At 30.8% G+C, this 20,857-nt stretch overlaps 3 protein-coding genes and 1 long non-coding RNA gene across 5 annotated transcripts; 1 reads left to right on the top strand and 3 right to left on the bottom strand.

Annotated features, from left to right (window-relative positions):
* Nucleotides 1-4,307: 4,307 nt before the first annotated feature.
* LOC145185576 (uncharacterized) lies at nt 4,308-9,998 on the bottom strand. 2 transcript variants are annotated; one of them, XM_090098889.1, is made up of 4 exons: nt 9,615-9,998; nt 8,253-8,431; nt 7,699-7,775; nt 4,308-4,857 (listed from the first exon to the last, which is right to left on the bottom strand). In XM_090098889.1, the coding sequence occupies exons 1-4, from the start codon at nt 9,871-9,873 to the stop codon at nt 4,548-4,550; spliced, it is 825 nt and encodes a 274-aa protein (XP_089955015.1). In that variant the 5' UTR covers nt 9,874-9,998; the 3' UTR covers nt 4,308-4,547. The 2 variants fall into 2 exon arrangements, 1 of the variants encoding a protein (XP_089955015.1); XR_016455974.1 differs by lacking the exon at nt 4,308-4,857 and adding an exon at nt 5,437-5,634 and having other exon boundaries at nt 6,173-7,775.
* Nucleotides 9,999-12,586: 2,588 nt separating this feature from the next.
* On the bottom strand, nt 12,587-13,399 carry LOC149883766 (uncharacterized). The gene has a single exon (XM_090098634.1). It carries the CDS (start codon nt 13,397-13,399, stop codon nt 12,587-12,589), a length of 813 nt encoding a protein of 270 aa, XP_089954760.1.
* A 2,499-nt stretch (nt 13,400-15,898) lies between these two features.
* LOC149883765 (uncharacterized) lies at nt 15,899-18,342 on the bottom strand. Its single transcript, XR_016455775.1, has 2 exons — nt 18,129-18,342; nt 15,899-17,899 (listed from the first exon to the last, which is right to left on the bottom strand). It is a non-coding gene; the product is annotated as an uncharacterized LOC149883765 (long non-coding RNA).
* Nucleotides 18,343-19,114: 772 nt separating this feature from the next.
* LOC149883764 (uncharacterized) lies at nt 19,115-19,927 on the top strand. The gene has a single exon (XM_090098633.1). It carries the CDS (start codon nt 19,115-19,117, stop codon nt 19,925-19,927), a length of 813 nt encoding a protein of 270 aa, XP_089954759.1.
* The last annotated feature ends 930 nt before the right edge of the window (nt 19,928-20,857 follow it).

Here is a 20,857-nt window from a genome sequence, read left to right as displayed (position 1 = left end):
TTACCTTCAGTAATAAGAAAAAAATATATATGTATATTAATATTCATAAGACTAAATAAACAACGTAGAAGTTCACAAATATAAAAAACGATGACTTAATTAAACACAAATCTATACTCTTTAAAGTTTCTCATTGAACTACAAAAGTTTGTAAATATTTTAGCGCAAAATATTACAAACGTTACTTAGATAACAAAAATTCAAATTTAAAAAAAAAACTTGCCAGCTCTATTGCAAATTTCATTATCTCAATTTCGATTTATGAATTTTGAGTAATGTCGACGTTTGGGCCCTTTTTCTACGGGCCCTTAGGCTGTGTCTACTCTTGCTATAGGGTAGCTACGCGCCTGAATCCCAGGAGTGTTATTCTCGGAATAATCCACTACTGGGATTACCTTTCAGACTCGACTTTTATCGGTTTCACAGTCATTTAAAAATTAAATATTAACCGCGTGTATCCTCAATTTCAAATAGAGGCATTTCGTTTTGTATTCTTTGCAGTAATACCTAATATCAAATTTGCTTCGTCGGGTTTTATTTTTCTTTTATTTTTTTTTTTTCTAATTGATTTCAGCTTCAGTACTTAAAGAATTACTTCCAGATTCGGGTACCTCTGTGTCAGACAAAAATGTACTCGTACAACTGTCAAGTTGGAAACAGTGAGTATTTCAAGCAATTCTGCCAAAAGCTTACGACATTTAAATAAAAAAGACACTGATTTCTCCATCAACTTGTACATTTCTCTAATCCATTTATATCAACTTGATATTCTAAAACGAAGCATTAGTGCTGCATGCAATATCTTGCTCTTGCTATTGCTGGCATCTTTTAGTATATTCAGCACAATATGAACTGTAATATCGGCACTATACGGGCTAGTATCTCGACAACAAAGTGTTCTACCTTTTTTTATATGAGAACTAGATCTATAAACTCTGATAATATCATTACTTTATCACTTGATAGGTCTATAGAATTATCTTGGACTGGGTAAATATCAATTTATGTTTTTGTTTACAATATACTTGATAAAATCTTTCAAGAATTGAAACCTTTTCTTCTAGTCCATTTTCAAGAATATTGTTTTCAAACTTCATCCTTTATATATTTCTGTAAGATGTTGTTTGGTGATTGATTAAACATTCTTAGCACTTTTCGTAACTTTTTTTTTGATAACCGGCCATTTATAACTTTCATTTAAATCATATCGAAGCTTTATTTCCATAATTGCAAATCCAGTAATTCTTCCTCAATTTCTTCTTCCTCGAACGAGTAACTGTCAGAAAATTCATTTACAAGGTCTTGCAGATTGTAGCCAATTCATCAGTTGATAAAGAACCTTTATTACTACAAGTCGTATACCGAATAAAGATAAAAAAAAATCTTTCTCTCACCCCGATATCTGTTTTCTTCTTCTCCTCAGTTCAAAGAATTAAACTTCTGTCTTTTTTTTTTTTTTTTTACTGTACTTTTTTACTTACCACATTTTGATTAGGAATCGTATTTGCTAGCCTTGGCAAATTTCTGAATCCCATGGTAGAGTGGGTGGCACATAAATCATTCGAGAAACAAATTAAATTTAATGAAAGCCTATCTGGCGCTTTTAGGCGGACAAGTAAAAATGACAAAGAGTTGTATTTTTGAAACTTAAAAGTATTTTATTAATGGTTTAGATTACTTCGCTTGTGACTTATCTCATGTCATGTGACTTGTACACGACGTATTCACTGTGAGTGATTCATGGAACGCAATCACATAACCTTGGCGGCTATTTGACATGTGACATTAATGCTACTTTTTTGCGTAAAAACTATATCACTATAGTTTGTATACATCAGGCTGCTTTTGGTAATAAATAAATATTTTTTAACTTACATACATGTTATACTTTTAAATGTAATGTATACATCTTAATCAAAACTTGTATATAACTTCGTAGCTTTATATGCTAAACTTAGTGTGTAAACTGGCATCGTAAACTCTGCTAACAGGTTCAACTTTTTGAGATTCCTCTAATCCTTGGTGCTCAGAGCACCAAATTCTAAGAACTCTGCTCACAACATTCACACATATGATGATTGTATGGACCAATTTGAACATGCTTTATATAATTGATGTAGCTCTAGTACATTATAAAGATGAGGTATTTCTAAAAAGGAGACATGTTGCTTTTTTAATCAGTTGTCCAATTGTCAATAGTCCTTCATAAAGTCCTTCATAAAGTCTTCATAAAGTTCATAAGTCCTTCATATTAAAAACTTTTTTTAATAAGTTATATGCAATTATGAAGGACTTAAAAAGAAATTTTGTGAAATCGTTTGGACTTATAATTGGGGTTATGCTGGATTCATTGATAAAACTTGAACATCTTTCTAAGAAATTTCAAGACAGGCTATTATCTCTACCAGAGGTGCATTGGCTTATAAATTTAAGATACCTTGTAGAGTTGTCGATAAAATAAAAAATTAACAACGGGTAAAATAACAATTTTATTCAAATTTAAATATAATTTAATAAATTGAATGAAATGGAAATAAAAAACATTCCTAACACTTTTTAAATTACTTTGGAGAAGTCCCGAATTACTTTGGAGAAGTCCCGAATTTTATACATGAATACCTCAAGTGTAGTATTTAGATTTCTTGGTTAAAATAACAAATCTCTTGTTTCTTATAATGTATTTATATCAGCTGTTTGTTCATTTGTTTTTAATTTTTAACAAAGGTAAGATTGATTTTAGTGTTAATCTAATGAAATACATAAAATAATCGTATAAATTTATTTTATGAATAGAAATTATGGGTCGTGCATTTCATTGTTGTGCAGAAAAAATACATCTTATCATAAAACTAAAACTAGAAGCAAAAATATTATGCGTTTATTCATGAGACATTATGTTATTCTCCAATGATGATTGAAATCTTTTAAATTGGAAAAATGCAGGTGAAACAAAAGGCCAAATCAGAAAAACGACTGAGTATGAAGACAAATTAATAAAACGTGCTGTTGTTGCCGACCCTTTTGTGATTTCCCATCATATTAAAGAAGATTTAACTTGAAGCGTTTCTTTGAGAACAAGTACGTAGGCGGTTAGTAAAAAGTAAATTAATCGCCAAAAGCGTTTCTTTAAGAACAAGTACGTAGGCGGTTAGTAAAAAGTTAATTAATCGCCAGAAGCGTTTCTTAGTGAACAAGTACGTAGGCGGTTAGTAAAAAGTAAATAGATTGCCAGAAGCCCCAGAAAAGTTCCGCTTTTGAAAAAAAGGCTTTTGGTAGCAAAATCGTGTTTTACAAAAATGCTTGTAGATTGGACTCCTTCAAAATAGCATAATATTTTATGGTCTGATGAGAGTAAAATTGTTTTTTTTGGGTTAAGTGGATATGGGATATATATAAGAAAGCCAAGTTTGTATGACAATAATGGAAATTATTGTCATACAAACTTGGATTAATGTAAAATTGCCTCATTCATCAGGCATCATTGTCTCTCTTATTAACTATCATTTTTAAGAATATTGACAAAGCGCAGACACTCTAGTTCCATCATACAGGCTGAGATTTCATTTCTCTAGCGGTCTATTTCAAATGCACTATTTTTGTACGCAATATAAAAATCCAATAAGTTGGGTAACTTATTAATAGTAATCAGTTTCAACTATTCGAAATCTAGCTGTATTGTTCAAGTATCTTTAAGCATCTTATCAATTTTTTTCGATTCAATTTCTTGAGCTATTATTTCAAAACATTTCTAAATTTGTTTTCATTTTTAATATGAACGATTAAAATTGCACTCACATCTGAAATTATATTTCGCACATCTGAGAACCAATTTTAGATTTATTATCAAATAAAAGTGCCATTAAAATTATTTTAAGAACCCTTACTTAGTAAGGTTTTCCTCTGTCGGAGAGTTTTAAAGCTCCGGGACATATTAATCCGGCACTAAGTATGACCCAACTTAGTAGATATGCTATAAATATGGAAAAATAATTACAAAGATGAGCTTAGGTCACGCATAAAGTAATCGCTGAATGCAATTAAATATAATGGAGATACATTATTTTTAACTACTTAGGTGTGTTATTTATAATATAACAAACAAAAACTTTGAATATCAGATCGTTAGAATGCTCTGATATAAAGCTAAATAGAGTCATAGACAATCAAAAGCGTCGGACTTCTCAAAAGCGGCTTTAGCTTGAATAAGAAACACCATATTTTGGAAAAAAATCTCCGTATACTTTGAGAAAATTAAAAAAGATGCCATCATATAATAGATTTTGAAGCTCCAATGATTACTCTCTGCGTTACTACGTTGGTAATAAGAGTTTTCTTTTTTTTTTTTTTTAGTTACAAATTAACGTTATAAATACATTTTTAAAGTTGTAGCATTTAAGAATACTGAAGCTACTTTCAAGTTAAAAAAGCATATCCTCGGATATATTTGTTGGTTACTATTTATTTAATAAGATGCTCATCATTGATGCTAATTTAAACTTTTATCCACAGCTGCCGATATCAAATTCAAACAGTTGTAATAGCGGTTGTTAAATAAGTTTTCGCGTATTAGAATCTGTTTCACTTGTGGTGCTATTGTTGCAAACATTTGAATCGCTTTTCAATGAATGCGTAGATAACAAACCGTCGGAGTTAATACTTGAGTCACAGCCTTGTGAGGAAGACTTTGAGCATGTTGAATCGTTTTCATTTTTTATACAATTTTCTAAGTTGGTGTGTGTTTCTATTGAGGTGTTCAAATCCTGCTTTTCTGTAGGTATATTCTGTACGTTCTGAGTTTCTTCACTGAACTCTGCACTCCGTATTTTGTGACGGAAATTTTCCAACTCTTTCAAAATTCTAAAAAAAAAAATGTTTAAATTATCTTTATCTACTGTCTTTCAATTTTCCATATATCAAAAAAACATTTAGTTTTGAAGGAGATTACAAAACACAATTTTATATTATCTTAGAATTAGACTTAGGGTTGGTTGCATAAAAGGTATTCAACCTCATTCGACAGGCTAGAATTAAACACCAAGATTCTTCTATAGAAATTTTTGTTTCCTAGACCCGATATTACGATATTTAAAAAGATATTATCAGTCACCGAAGAAATAATATCGATAATAATATCGTTTATTCATCTCATAACGATATTAGCTAAAAAGATGAGTAGGATAGCTTTACTTTAAATTTAATTTGCATTCCTAAGACGAAGAGCCCTGGCGTTAATTGCTATCAAGAAATAGCTTGAAACTATACATAAAGATGCATAGCATAGATTGCAATTTGCTCTTAATTGTAACCAATAACAATCATAAAAGGAGTATTACAAAAAATTCAGCCCGAATATGACTAGGCTGCTCATAGAGATTGCTTTTTTTTTTTTTTTTTTAATATCGTCAAGTAGCAACATTAAAATAAAGTTATACACACCTAAATAACGTGAATTATACTTAAATATAAATCATGTTCGTGAGAGCTCATATTAATTAAATAACCATGTGATTGGTGTATGATGGATTATTGAACAACTTTTGCTGAATGAGCAAAAAATTTTAAGTCAGAAACATAAAGCAGAGCGAAAAAGACAAATAATGAAGCCAACGAAAGAATCCAAGTAAAGGGAGATAGCTAAACAAAAAATAAAGAAGATGAAATGTTGATATCTGTGCAGACTCCAATGCAGTCTCTATGGTAATAAATCCTTAAAACTGTAAATTAATAGAGAGCAAAACTTTAAATAAATATGTATCCAGCTAATTAACTGTTAATTAATATCTAAATATTATTTTTTTTTAAATTATTAGCTTTGTCAAATAATGTGACCCTGGTTTTCAAAATTGTTTTTTCAAACATTTGTCTCTGAATAAAAATTATTAGCAACAGAAAACGACATCATACGGTGCTCTCCAAAAAAAAATTACGAGAAACAAAAAGTTCAGAAATGTTATTCGCGCATAAATTTTAAAGAAGTTGCATCAAGTTGAAAATAGAATGGTTTGTCAGTAGTTAAACTGAATATGCTTTGTGAGTTTAGACCAAAGTACATAGTGAAATGCAACGAAACATTTATCAATTGCGTTTTCAAAATCCTATATCCTCTAAGGAGAATCTTATTGATGGAAGTGCAGCTATTGTGTAAACCTCCATTCTCAACCTGATGTTGTACCTTGTACAGCATCGTCAGGTATGGGATAATATCATCCACCTTTTCACCTTGTCCAAAAAGAAAGGATGGGAACTCGTGATATTTCTGGTCCAATGCAGATGGACCTTGAAGTTTTCTTTCCAACAACTGTAAGAGAAAGATATTTTGTGGCAGAAAATGATCAGGGATGAAGGTGAAGTATAATCTTACTTATCAGCAGTTTTATTAAAAAGGTGAAGTATAATCTTACTTATCAGCAGTATTTCCAATTTTTCCACTTGATAATTTAAAGAAAATACTGATTTGTTTGCACTTATTGTGCATACCAGCCGTCGTTTGTTTCCAAAAAATCGGAGATCATTTCCGATTTTTCTGGGACTATATAATATATAACGATAGAAAATTGGTCGATTGAGATTTTAGACTAGAATTCCTCTTGAGTTTCGTCAACTAAATTAAAGTTTTCATTTTCCAGGTAATCACCCATTTTAACACCAGGTGAAGTAGATTTAAGTAACTAACTTTTCGGCGACATCCTCTCCTATAATCAATTTAGAGGCCTTATTGAGATGGCTTAAATTGATCATGAGAGAGGATGCCGTAAATGTGCATCGCTTTAATGATAGATATGTCTTTTGGTTTTATGAGTTGTGTTGTTTCAAGGATTAAAAATATTACTTCTTTATGTACTTTTATCTTTTGTTTTACACTTTGAGTTTTTTGAAAGCCGAGCTGTAAAACAAAAGATAAAAGTACGATTAAAACCATTATATCAAAGGCATTTTTGGCATGGTATTTTAAGCAAATGCAAATAATAATTTTTAGGCATTTTTCTAAATTAACGTCTAAGAGTGTAGAATCTCTTCGTCTTTAGTTTCTTGTAGCACATATTTTTATATTCAAGTTTTTATCAGTATCATTTTCTGCAAGCAGAAAAAAATTTGTGAATTGATTTCGAGAAGTTTTTCGAAATTTTGAAAAGTTTAGAGTGTTACTATTTCCACTTACAGCTTTTTTTTTTTTAATGTTTGTGAATCTTTTTGCTGTTTTTAGATTTAAAGAGAACCTGTGTCTTTGTAAAAGAAAAATCTTAAAAGTAATTTTTGTTGTCAAATAAAAATAATTTACGACGCTAAGTTTAGTGCATGTATCAGAAGCAAGTTCAACTAAAAGAAAACTTTCCAACAAATCCTACACATACCTTGCCAAATTATAGTTTCCTTGCGAAGCATTAAGCTGCAAGGTGCAGTAGCGCAGACAGACGAGCGTAAATATCAGATACGGAGGAGTAAAAATCACTTAAAAACTTTTTAAGTTTAGCTACACTCCATCTTAGATATTTGCCATCCCGTCAGGCTCTGCCACAAGCGTTGTGAGTAGACAGTTGAATTATCAAGAGTATTTCGCTGAGAAATTATTTTTTTTGAAAATATATATTTTTTAACGCACTTAACAAGCTAGGGTAATTAAATAACTAATTCATATATTGGGAGGATTTATAATACTTACTAATACTTACTAATACTTATAATATTTATAATACTTACGGATTGCCCTCGTCATAGGGAGTGAATTTAACTGGAGATTCTGTCGTACCATTAAAATCTTCTTCAGTAGGGGATTTCTATTGGAAAAAATTGAAATCAATTCCTAATGATCTTTTTTGAGATGATGATCCTAAAAATGTGAAGATGCAAAGAAAAAGTATTTATCTTTTTTTACCCAGATTCAATCAATAAAAAGATACGTCAGGGTTTTATTCAATGAGTTGTTTAAATAACCTTTAAATATTATTTACTGGTTTTGGGTTCTTTGCAGGAAGAAAACCAAAATAATTGACCAATTTGAAAATAGTGTCAAAAGCAACATATGTATAATCAAAATAATTTTCAATGGTCACATCCAGAAAACTGATTTTGTTAAACAATATTTAAAAAAAAAGGGTATTCAAGAGTTTGAACTAGCATTCGACCACGCATAAGAATTAATTAGATATTTTTCCAGCAAAAAGCAGAAAAAAGAAAAAAAGAAAAAAAGAAAAGAAGCATCGAGAAACAAAAAAAATTTGAATAAAATTAAAGAGAAGGAAGAAAACACTCACAATTTGAATATGCTCACGAAGAACTTTAAGCAAACTGTTTTTCTGTTCTTCTGTCTCAAAACACAAGTACAATTCCCTAGCGTTATTCAAGGGAGACAATTTAACGCATACCACGTTCCGATATTCTTTTACCCCTTCTGATACGTCTCGGAAGTCAGAGTTATCAAGAATGAATTTCCCTAGATAAAAAATTTTTGGAAAAATAAAATGCAAACGCGAGGACTTATAGTAAACTTTTGCAAAACTTTTCCTACGCTTAAGCGTAAAATTATTATTGTCGATCAACAATAATACTTATTTTTATTGGCTTGTGTAATAGAAATCTCTACACAACAAGATACCCTTTCGCGGCTAAAACCTCATATCAGGATCAGAGGGGGTTATCTTTTCAAAAACGTAATTTAACCTGAAAACCAACCGGAATTAAATTTTAAACCAAGTTTTTCAGCAGCCAACAGATTTGTATGCTTTATATAAGAGGTATTGTAGAAAGAATACTTAATGCAGACATGCAAAACGCATTAAATTTTAAAAACGTTTTTAATACTGATTGATTGTCGGCATAATTACAGATTAGTTTTTGATTTTGACATAATTCGATAAGACAAATAACATTTTTAAGTGTAATATTTTAAACAAAATAATTTAAAAAAAACAATCTGAAAAAGAGGAGTGTTTTACAAAAACTACAAAATGTTAACATATTGTAGATGTAAAAATATATATATATAAATAAAAAGAAAAAAGCAAAAGGAACGCTTTCTCTTTATTTTGGTAAGAACTTCGCTTCAATTGCGCGACGCAGATCTTAACAGCAAACTTATTTTTTCTTTATTTTCACAATATATCTAAACGTCGATCAACAGTTAGATCTGGTACTCAGTGAAATAATTTTGTGTAAAAATGCGGAAATTTAAGTGACTTGTGGCTGTGAAACTCGATGTATTTATAAACCATAATTTTAGAAAGAAAGGGAAATTTTTAAAGACCTTAGTTTTAAATTAATTTTTTCTACTATAACTTTCGGCAACTTTAGTTTTTCAAATCAAATAACAAAAATCACAACATTTTTCTGGACAATACAAACAAAACTTGCGAAAAGCTTAGGAAAGCATAAAAATGTTTAGTGAAATATCTTTGTAAAATTGGTTCGGCAATTTCAAATACTAAAGAGACAATAAAATTGGCTCAGTAAGTTTAAATACTAAAGTGACCATAAACACATAACCGATTAAATTTTTCGTAATTTTCTGAAAATATACTTCGTCGACAAAGATAAGTTGGCTTTTGTGACTTACTTTTTAACAAAATATACTTCATATCACTTACATTGGCAATGATAAAAATGTAAATATGGCCAACCTTTATAATCGCCAGTTTCTTCGTTTTTTTCATCTTTATAGTATGTAAGAACTAACTGTTTTGCTGAACTTTTTTTCTTAGGAACTTCGTTTGGGAGCTTTTGAGACCCTTTCATCAAAGACAAAGACAGAGACAGCCTTTTCAGGGAGCTTGACTTTGTAATATTAATTTCTTCCCAACAAACTGTACAAAATCTCTTTCGAAACGGCTTGCTTAAGTCAGCAGCAGATTTGCTAATATGGCCTTTAAACAAACTCATCTTCCAACCCTTAAGAAATTTTCACTTGAAAATTCCAAAGTTTAATGTGACGTCGAGTCGCTTTGATGGAAAGTTCAAACTGCAACTTTTTAATGCAACTCAAAGCTTTAATTTTTAGCGCGATTATTACGGTAAGTATAATAGCTTTCATATCCTATAAGTTTCGTTTCAGCTTAGACAATTGTTTATGAAAGACAGCGATTAAAATCTTTTTAAAGGTTTATTAATAAAAAAAAAAACTCCTACATAAATTTTAAGAAAATTTGCTCGATAATAAAATGGTTTTGATTGTTACTAATCCCCACTGTTTAATCTCTTATCGAACTTTGTTCTAGTTAAAAATTGTATACAAATACCCTGTTCCTTTTTAAATGCATTCAAATGAACTGATAGTAATGATATTGAACTCTGGAAGTATGACCATGATGCTAAATAATCTTCGATAACGCTCGGATTTTGCACTCAAATTTTGTATAATATTGCGGTTTTACATGAAGAGAAAGATGTTGAGTAATTAAATTTTTTGAAACAGAAAACTTATTTGAGAAATTTTTTGAAACCATCTTAGAACGAATGTGTGCTTTATGTAAAATAGCAGGCCAGTAAACCTAACAAAAAATGTCAAAAATAATGCGTTTTAAAACGCCAACCCTCACTAATGCAATTTACTTAAATTTATAGTCTATTTCTTTATAATGTAATTAAATTTCCACCCCAATTTTATCAGTCAATAGTATTCTTCCTATCTTTGGAAATGATATTTAACCACTAAAATCGATAACCAAAAAACAGAAAAACGATTTTTGTAGAAATGCTTTAAACAGTTATTAGCATTGAAGAAAAGATTTTAAAAAAAGAGTATAGAGAAGATATGGAAAGATAGGAGTAGGGGAAAGAGGTGCAAGAGGGGAAGGAGGGGTATAGTTAGGAGTTAGGTAGAACCAAATATCACTCTACTCAAGAAGAAAAGAAAAAATGTGATAATTATTTTTATCTATTTTAAAGTTTGAGATTTTGTAATTGTTTGAAATATAAAATCCGTGGTGAATGATTTGTTATTGTTAAATATAGTTGAAAATTTTGCGCGCAAAAAAATCTACGTCCGGTTTTAAAGATTAAGTTATTTTCACATTCTTGGATTTCTAACCAAATACAAGTGACAGTAGGAAAGCTTCTGTTCTTAGAAACTTTTTTTGTTTATTAACTTTTTTTTGTTTAACCTAGCAGCTTTTTTAGTTTATATTTTAAATCTTAAAGTTAAACTTACCAAGAAAGTTGCATAGAACATGGTAAAGCACGGCGCAGTTGCAAAAAGTTCTAATTTCAAAGTATAGAAAAAGTTTGTCGATCTTCATACAACCGATGCATAGTCAATCATCTAATACAAACAACGTGGGCAAAAGTCGATACAAGGAATTAATTAGTAGATGATCCCGGCGCTACTCCACTTTCTCCCCCCCCCCCCCCCCCCCCTAATTTTATGATTGATTCTGGTAGAGAATTTTATGCTCATTAAGAATTGTATAAAAACAACGGAAAGTGCTCTAATCTGATGTTGAAAGTACAAAAATATACCACAAATCACTAATATTCGCCATCTTGAATTCACTAACTTTACGGTTGATTTAACCGCAAAACATTGCCAGCCTGGTTTTTACTATAAGGAATTTTTTCTGGTTTAATATAGATAGCGATTCCACGGCTCAACGAAAAACATCTGACGTTTGACAAAAAACACGAAATTTTCATGAACTTTACTCTCTTATATCTTTTTGTATGCTTAAGCAAACACCTTGAGGTTTTTTGAATCAATTAGTGTTACTCAACCTCTTTACAGCCAAATGTAGAAAGTACTATTGATTATATGGCTTCATTTAAATTTTATCCATATCTTAAGACCACTTTTAAGAAAAAAGCTTGAAGCGGGAACGTTTTTTTAAAACGAAGCTTTTGGAGGTTAGGATTCCTTAATACCAAAACACATCCAATTTTTATAAAATTTTCCGTATATGTTAAAAAAGGGATGAGGAATCTAATGGAATGTGGACACTTTTTAACTTTTATACATAAATTTTTAGTTCTTAGCGTTTCAAAACTTCAAGGTTAATTTTTTTAAAAAAAAAAAAGTTTTTTTTAAAAGTGTCCAGGTGAAAATTGCAAGTTTAGACTTTCCTCTTTTTATAACAAGTATTTATTTATGTTTTCTTGAAGAATAGATTCTAAGGGTTTGTATACAGAAATTATGTATATATATATATATATATATCTATATTCCTTCGCATATTTTATGACGTTTTTTATTTTTATTTTCGCGACGTAAGAATCATTGTATATGTTTATTTGAATTATAAAAAAATCGTCTGGAATGGCTAATATAGACGCGTAAGTTCTTTCCAGAGCTATCGGGCAGACGATCGAGTTATAAAGTTATAAAACGTGTCGCTCTTGCGAAATTGCGATTCCTTCTTATGAAATTTAGTTTTATAACAGAATTTACGATTATTTTTTCGATTATTTTTTTTTTTTGTTATTAAAGAAAAAAATTAATTGAAAAGACAAACTTTCATAGAGTAATAAAAAAGGGTTTTCTTAACGTTCTTTGCAAAAAATGTTCTTAATAATTTTGTGTGGCTATGAAAATTCAGCCGTTTTTTGATTTGCACAACCTTAGGCATGAATTATAATGTATGTTACGTTTGATGCACACAGGATATCAAACAAGATATGCTGTTAAAACTTGATCCCAAAAGTGAAAAAACCGATGTTCGGAAAATCTCTGCATCCACATAAACTCGGATAAATAATCAGCTACCATTTCGCGATTAGTTGGCCCCATCATTAATTTGAATTTTGCTTTTGCTCGACACCACATAGCTTCCACGTGATTTGTTGTTACACCTGTCTGTGGATCTACAAAGTTGAGGGTGTGGTTAACGGTACCATGTAAATATGCAGGAGCTTGCAAATCATTATATGCTGCCCACATATCACTCCAGACAATAGAGCCAGGAAGTATCCATTGATGTATAATAGGAATTAATGTTGCAGCATCGCGATTTTGGACAGGAACCAAAAAGCCTTTCTTCGTTGCAGGTTCATACCCACCAAATATCCACTGCTGCGGGATTATTCTACCAACTTGATATTTTCTTCGACAAAAAACAGATTCATCTATTTCAACAATGCACCCTGGACCGCCTATGGGATCAGGGTTATTGAGGAAATATGAAACGCAAATGTCTCTGCAAAATTGATTCCAATCAACAATGGTGCTGTCGTTTCCGATATTTAACTCTTGCCTTAAATCACTTATTGATAATCCCCGGCTCTTACCTGCACTTCTACTCCAAGCGTAAGTTAAGCCCAATATTTGCCACAATTGTAGGTGAGATTTCTCAAAGAAGCTGCCTTTTCTAATGTTGAAGGTTCTTTTGCAGCGCTTGACTGGACATCTCCAAATAACTTGATCAACTGACCCATTCTTTGTTTGCTGTGTGCAGGGCACGTTACATACACTACAATTCATACTTTCAGCGAGTAAACCATAAGTTCTGCACTAGTGAATTGTAGCTTCGATATCGTATTTGAATTTTGCTCCTATTTCTGTCATAGAAAGTGAGTCAAAAGCGTCTATTGTTGGTCTTCGAAGAGCCATGATATGTAGATAAATGAAGAAGCAGAAAAACTATTCTAAAGCACTCTTTTTTATATGACATAATGAAAATGAATTCACGGGGGGGGGGGGGGGGTTAACTTGAAGTATTAAAAGAAAGTCAATAGTTTTAAAGAATTACTTTTTTAATTAAAAAATTTTTAACTTGTTTTAAAGTTAATTGTAGAATATAATCAATGAAAGAATTTTCAACTTATTTGACAAAAGTTTTAAAAGACACTCAAGCTAACAAACTAAGAATCCAGTTAAAGCAAATTGACGCGATAAGAGTAAATGCCATTGAATTCCATTACCTGCTAGTAGAAAAAAAAAAGCGGTCAATACACCTGATTATGAACTTAACGCACCGGTTCTTTGTTCTACTATTCGAAATCTTTAATATAAAAAATAAAAACCAGGTTGTTGATACTTTGAAAGGATAACTTTTAAACAAAAAAAAATCACTTTTCAAGATGGCGAATATTAGCGATTTGTGGTATATTTTTGTACTTTCAACTTCAGATTAGAGCACTTTCCGTTGATTTTGAGACCCATGTTTTTATACGATTCTTAATCAGCATAAAATTCTGTATCAGAATCAATCATAAAATTAGGGGGGGGGGGGGGGGGGAGAAAGTGGAGTAGCGCCACTGTTTTATACATATGATCAAACATAAGTAATAATTTGTGTTTGGTCCAGCTCTTTTTTATAACAGAATGATCACTTGAAGAATCACTCATTTTTATTTATATTATATTATAATATATCTATAAATCACTACACACTGACACACACACATACACAGATATATATATATATATATATATATATATATATATATATATATATATATATATATATATATATATATATATATATATATATATAAACTTTCAGTCTCACACTTTCAATGCTGAACTGAATTAGTAAAAATACTTAAACGGAAGCGAAATGAGATTTGAACTAGTATATTATTATAGTTTAGACGGCCTGAGTCATTTAAAACTTAAACTAATTCCGTAATTTCGGATATAATTATGGATAAAAAACAAACGTCTAAAAATCGTTTATTTGACGTCTTTTATTGACCAAACTTTTTCGTTTCAAATTTATCCTTATAAGACGCTTTTTGAACGTTTACGAAACGTTCTTTTTTTCCTTGGACGATAAAACCTAAAGTAAACGTCCAAATAACGTTTAAAAAACGCTATGTGTTTACTGGGTGTGTACAATAATTCATCAGAACATCAACAGGAGTTTTGTGGTGATCCTGGAAGTTACCTTAGACCCATTTAAACATTTTCCATGCATTCTCAAATCCTTTATAAGGCAAATAGATTTTACAATAAAATAAATACTTCCATGTTTCCAAAGATCACCTTAACTAAAAGTTGAGTAGATCTTTGGAAACTTGAAAACTAAGTACTTTAAACCTTTTTGAGGTTTTTTCAGACATTCTTTTCAGAAACCTTTTTTGAGGTTTTTTTAGACATTTTTGAGATTTTTTCAGTTTTTTCTTTTCAAAAAAGTTAAATCAACTCACCATTCATAAATGGATCGAAATTCATGCTTTCAGCTGGATGCTATTTCATGCTATTGCAAGTTCATATTTCTGAGCCACATAATCATTTCCACCATAAAGACTGTACCAAAGACAGGAAGCAGGAGTGCTTTGCAAATCCACCGAGCATAACTATTAACAAGCGATTGATTTTACAATTTTCAATAATTTTCCACCGGTGAGCCTACTTTTAAATCTGCCGAGAATATTAAATTTATATAAATTGATGTTAATAAATCTGCCGAGAATATTAAAACTTAATTATAAAATTAGTTAAATGCACAAAACACTAATGTAAATGAAGATTAATAAAACACATAAACTAATTCAACAATAATTTTAAAATGAAATTGTATTTTGGGGAGGTCTCCGGCCTCCTCTTTTTTATAAATAGAAACCAGGACAACCGTTTAGGTTTTTTTTTATCTACTTCTCCTCTCCTAAAAATCTCCTCTACGTCTCCTAAAATCGCGGAACAATCACGATGTTGTTTAAATAGGTTGAACAATCATAAAAGCATATGAGAAGCATCGAAAACTTATAGTAAAACTGTTGTTTTATTTTCATCAAATCAATCATCAAAAATATCGTGATCTTCTTGTATGCATAATATTCTTCAAATTTTTTTTTGTTTTATACGGTGTAAGCATATTAAGAAGATTTTCCTCTCCACACATAAAAAAATCCTTTTTTCTTCTCTGTAAAATGTTAGTTAACCAGAAACAAAAGCTTTTCAACTCAAGACCTGGAGTTTTTACGCTATTTAAAGTGTAATTTTATAAACATTTTTTAAACTATTTATTTATAATTATTTTTATTGTTAGGCAATTTTGAGCAGCTTATCAGAATGCCCAATCATTTTTGTCTGGAGAAACTAGCAAGTCTAATAATAGTAACTGTCTGACAGAAACAGATTTTAGTATGGGATTAAATTTAAAATTAAAAAAAAACGAAAACTTGAACATACAATAATTTTTATTTATTGTGAATTTAAGTTTTAGTGAGACCCGTGGAAAATTTCAGACTTTTTATTGGTAATTTTCAACAAAGTTTCATTGGTACACTGTTAAGCCACTTTGGACTTAAAGAAAATCCATATATTTTAAAAAAGAAATTTTCTTTAACAGCTTTTGTGTATTGTTGATGAAGGTGTTGTTTAATATGCTTATCATTTTTTGAATTTGTTATCTTTAGCTTGAAGTTCTAAAAAAATATTGAAAGAATAGAGGTGCAAATACTAAACTTCAACCTGGTAGAAGTGTTTTAAAGTATTACCATTACAAACTTCTCATGAGGTACATGCTAAACTTAATTGTCTAATCCAGTGATATGAGTTATTGTTCCCTGGAGAACAAACTTCAAGCAAGCTTTACGAAGAAACTGGATGCTTAAACGAAGTATTTTTGTTTAAGCATCTAGTTAGTATTATTCAACGCTTGAATTTCTACTTCCACAAATAAAACCTTGCACCTGTTTTAGTGTCTACTATGGAGGCAGTAGTTATTAAGCATATGGGTGAGTTCAACTTAGTATTTTATTCAATCTGGTTTGTTAAAGCCCCCTTCGCAGGTACTGCTTCTTCTCAAGACCTACAAGCCATTGATGATATGATTCAGTACATAGATAGAATCCCTAATTCTGCTAAGGCATGCTTTAATTGAATGCAGAGTCATTTCTAGTATCTAACTGAATGATTTGTTGTACTATGTCTTGTTAACGATAACTTACTGGAAGAAGTTCAACAAGCTATTGCTCTTCAGCTTTAAAAAACTCCAAGGCCAAAGATGCTATACTCATACAAACTATGGAAAGCAATACCACAGATTGTTGTAGATGGTCTTTCTGACTTGAAACTCTTTCTGAACTTGTAGGACTCACCATGCTTGAATGGATTAAAATAAATCCTTCAAACTGGGAATTCTTTCCTAGATTTCTGATCAACAAAGAATTTGTACTTTCTCTCCATGTGGTTAAAGATTGTGCATAAATGGAAATTAAACTTGCCCAGGATTTTTTAGAGTCTTTAGGACACAAAAATGACAAGCAGGCAAATCTTTTAGCTGTAGCAAGCAATTGACAAAAACTCAAGATAACAAAAAACTGCAACACGTTTTTAATCTTTTCACAACCAAAGTAATCTTTTCACAATCAAAGATTTATTTAGAAGAAATGCGATCCTGTGAATTAAATAAGATATTTATTTTATTGAATCATCAAAACATTGAAATGATAAAGTTTTTGATATATGGATTTTCTATAAGTCCAAATTGAAGTCTGAAATTTTCGATTGGTCTTACAAGCACCTAAATTCATGATTTAACATGCCATTTTTGCAAAGGTTTTTAGAATTTTCTTTCAGGTCTCTGATAACTATGGAACCTTGTTTTATAAAAAAAAAAGGCGACTGTCAAACCCAAAATGCATGGACTACGCAAATGCACTAAGTCTACAACTCTACATCTTTTGGTTTTTACAGACGAGTCTTCAAAGATTTCTTTGAGGCCGACTTCCTTCATGTCGTGGATGAATAGGACCAATGTAAACTTATCTTAAGTTCTAAATTATTGCTCTCTAACCAACTTTTATTTTTATTTAAAAAATTATTCATTGTTTTATTGGCTGCATTCCCCTTTTCTGCAAATTTAGGGGATATGCTTGTAATTTTTAATTGTACTTTTTCGCGAATCACTAGTCACATCTTCTGTACTACAGCCTTTCAGAATAAAGTCACACAGAAGAGAATTTCGTTCTTCGTTTGTATGTTTTCGCCATTCTTCAAATAACTCCAACTTTTTAATTGAATACACTTGGTCTGAAAAAAGTTATACAAAAATTAAGCGGGGCAGACCATGGCAGCCAAATTTTTACATCTAAACACCTTAGAATTGTAGTTATTTTATTTTAAAAAAATTAGCCTAAATATGTGGATAAAACTAGTTACAAGCTTTGAAAATTAAAAAACGAAAAATAGATTGAAATTTTTAAATAGTGTTTTTAAAAGCTACAGGACACTAGTTATGCCACAAATCCAAAGTACATACCCTCTAAAGTAAAATTCATCGCAACAGTCGTAATTATTATTCATAATAAATTTTCTATAAGTTATTGCTACACTGCAAAATTGCAATTAACTTGATAACAAAAATATGTTTATCTTTAAGTGTCGCTTAAACGCTAATGATTCAACACACGTACACTATTTAATACTTGGAATTTTTTTCTTGGGAATGTGTTCAGAAATATCATGGGATTATCGGCGCTACTCCACTTTCTCTCCCCCCCCCCCCCCTAATTTTATGATTGATTCTGATACAGAATTTTATGCTGATTAAGAATCGTATAAAAACATGGGTCTCAAAATCAACGGAAAGTGCTCTAATCTGAAGTTGAAAGTACAAAAATATACCACAAATCGCTAATATTCGCCATCTTGAAAAGTGATTTTTTTTTGTTTAAAAGTTATCCTTTCAAAGTATCAACAACCTGGTTTTTATTTTTTATATTAAAGATTTCGAATAGTAGAACAAAGAACCGGTGCGTTAAGTTCATAATCAGGTGTATTGACCGCTTTTTTTTTTCTACTAGCAGGTAATGGAATTCAATGGCATTTACTCTTATCGCGTCAATTTGCTTTAACTGGATTCTTAGTTTGTTAGCTTGAGTGTCTTTTAAAACTTTTGTCAAATAAGTTGAAAATTCTTTCATTGATTATATTCTACAATTAACTTTAAAACAAGTTAAAAATTTTTTAATTAAAAAAGTAATTCTTTAAAACTATTGACTTTCTTTTAATACTTCAAGTTAACCCCCCCCCCCCCCCGTGAATTCATTTTCATTATGTCATATAAAAAAGAGTGCTTTAGAATAGTTTTTCTGCTTCTTCATTTATCTACATATCATGGCTCTTCGAAGACCAACAATAGACGCTTTTGACTCACTTTCTATGACAGAAATAGGAGCAAAATTCAAATACGATATCGAAGCTACAATTCACTAGTGCAGAACTTATGGTTTACTCGCTGAAAGTATGAATTGTAGTGTATGTAACGTGCCCTGCACACAGCAAACAAAGAATGGGTCAGTTGATCAAGTTATTTGGAGATGTCCAGTCAAGCGCTGCAAAAGAACCTTCAACATTAGAAAAGGCAGCTTCTTTGAGAAATCTCACCTACAATTGTGGCAAATATTGGGCTTAACTTACGCTTGGAGTAGAAGTGCAGGTAAGAGCCGGGGATTATCAATAAGTGATTTAAGGCAAGAGTTAAATATCGGAAACGACAGCACCATTGTTGATTGGAATCAATTTTGCAGAGACATTTGCGTTTCATATTTCCTCAATAACCCTGATCCCATAGGCGGTCCAGGGTGCATTGTTGAAATAGATGAATCTGTTTTTTGTCGAAGAAAATATCAAGTTGGTAGAATAATCCCGCAGCAGTGGATATTTGGTGGGTATGAACCTGCAACGAAGAAAGGCTTTTTGGTTCCTGTCCAAAATCGCGATGCTGCAACATTAATTCCTATTATACATCAATGGATACTTCCTGGCTCTATTGTCTGGAGTGATATGTGGGCAGCATATAATGATTTGCAAGCTCCTGCATATTTACATGGTACCGTTAACCACACCCTCAACTTTGTAGATCCACAGACAGGTGTAACAACAAATCACGTGGAAGCTATGTGGTGTCGAGCAAAAGCAAAATTCAAATTAATGATGGGGCCAACTAATCGCGAAATGGTAGCTGATTATTTATCCGAGTTTATGTGGATGCAGAGATTTTCCGAACATCGGTTTTTTCACTTTTGGGATCAAGTTTTAACAGCATATCTTGTTTGATATCCTGTGTGCATCAAACGTAACATACATTATAATTCATGCCTAAGGTTGTGCAAATCAAAAAACGGCTGAATTTTCATAGCCACACAAAATTATTAAGAACATTTTTTGCAAAGAACGTTAAGAAAACCCTTTTTTATTACTCTATGAAAGTTTGTCTTTTCAATTAATTTTTTTCTTTAATAACAAAAAAAAAAAATAATCGAAAAAATAATCGTAAATTCTGTTATAAAACTAAATTTCATAAGAAGGAATCGCAATTTCGCAAGAGCGACACGTTTTATAACTTTATAACTCGATCGTCTGCCCGATAGCTCTGGAAAGAACTTACGCGTCTATATTAGCCATTCCAGACGATTTTTTTATAATTCAAATAAACATATACAATGATTCTCATCAAACGTAACAGACATTATAATTCATGCCTAAGGTTGTGTAAATCAAAAAAACGGCTGAATTTTCACAGCCCAACAAAGTAATCAAGATAAAATTTTGTTTGTTGCTTTTTCCAGAAGACAATAAAAACTTTACTCAACTTTAAATTCACAATATAATAATATTGTGATGTTATTGTTTAGTGAAATTGACACATGTAACAAATGTTTCCCAGCCACCTGTTCCCAATTTAGGAGAACTCCCCCTAAAAAATTTATTCTTGAGTTCTTTTTTTTTTCTCAAAAAAAATTGAGCAAAATCTTAAATCAAAAAAGTTGTACACCAGTACAACTTTTTTGATTTAAATCAAGAGTTGAAAGCTTCATAAGTAATGATTTTATATCACAACCAATATACAGTTCAATATGACAATAATTATAAGAAAATGTGACTTTAAAGCATGACCAAAAACATCGCAGATCTATATTATATTGGAAAAAGAAGCTTCACAAGATTTGTCATTTTGGCCATCATACCAATAGTAGTGATCTCAAT

The sequence above is a fragment of the Hydra viridissima genome, unplaced genomic scaffold (genome assembly GCF_058129835.1).
Source record: "Hydra viridissima isolate aposymbiotic clone 2 unplaced genomic scaffold, HvirCarnegie_v1 scaffold_9, whole genome shotgun sequence".
Taxonomy (NCBI): Eukaryota; Metazoa; Cnidaria; class Hydrozoa; order Anthoathecata; family Hydridae; genus Hydra; species Hydra viridissima.
This window is presented reverse-complemented; position numbering and strand designations above follow the sequence as displayed.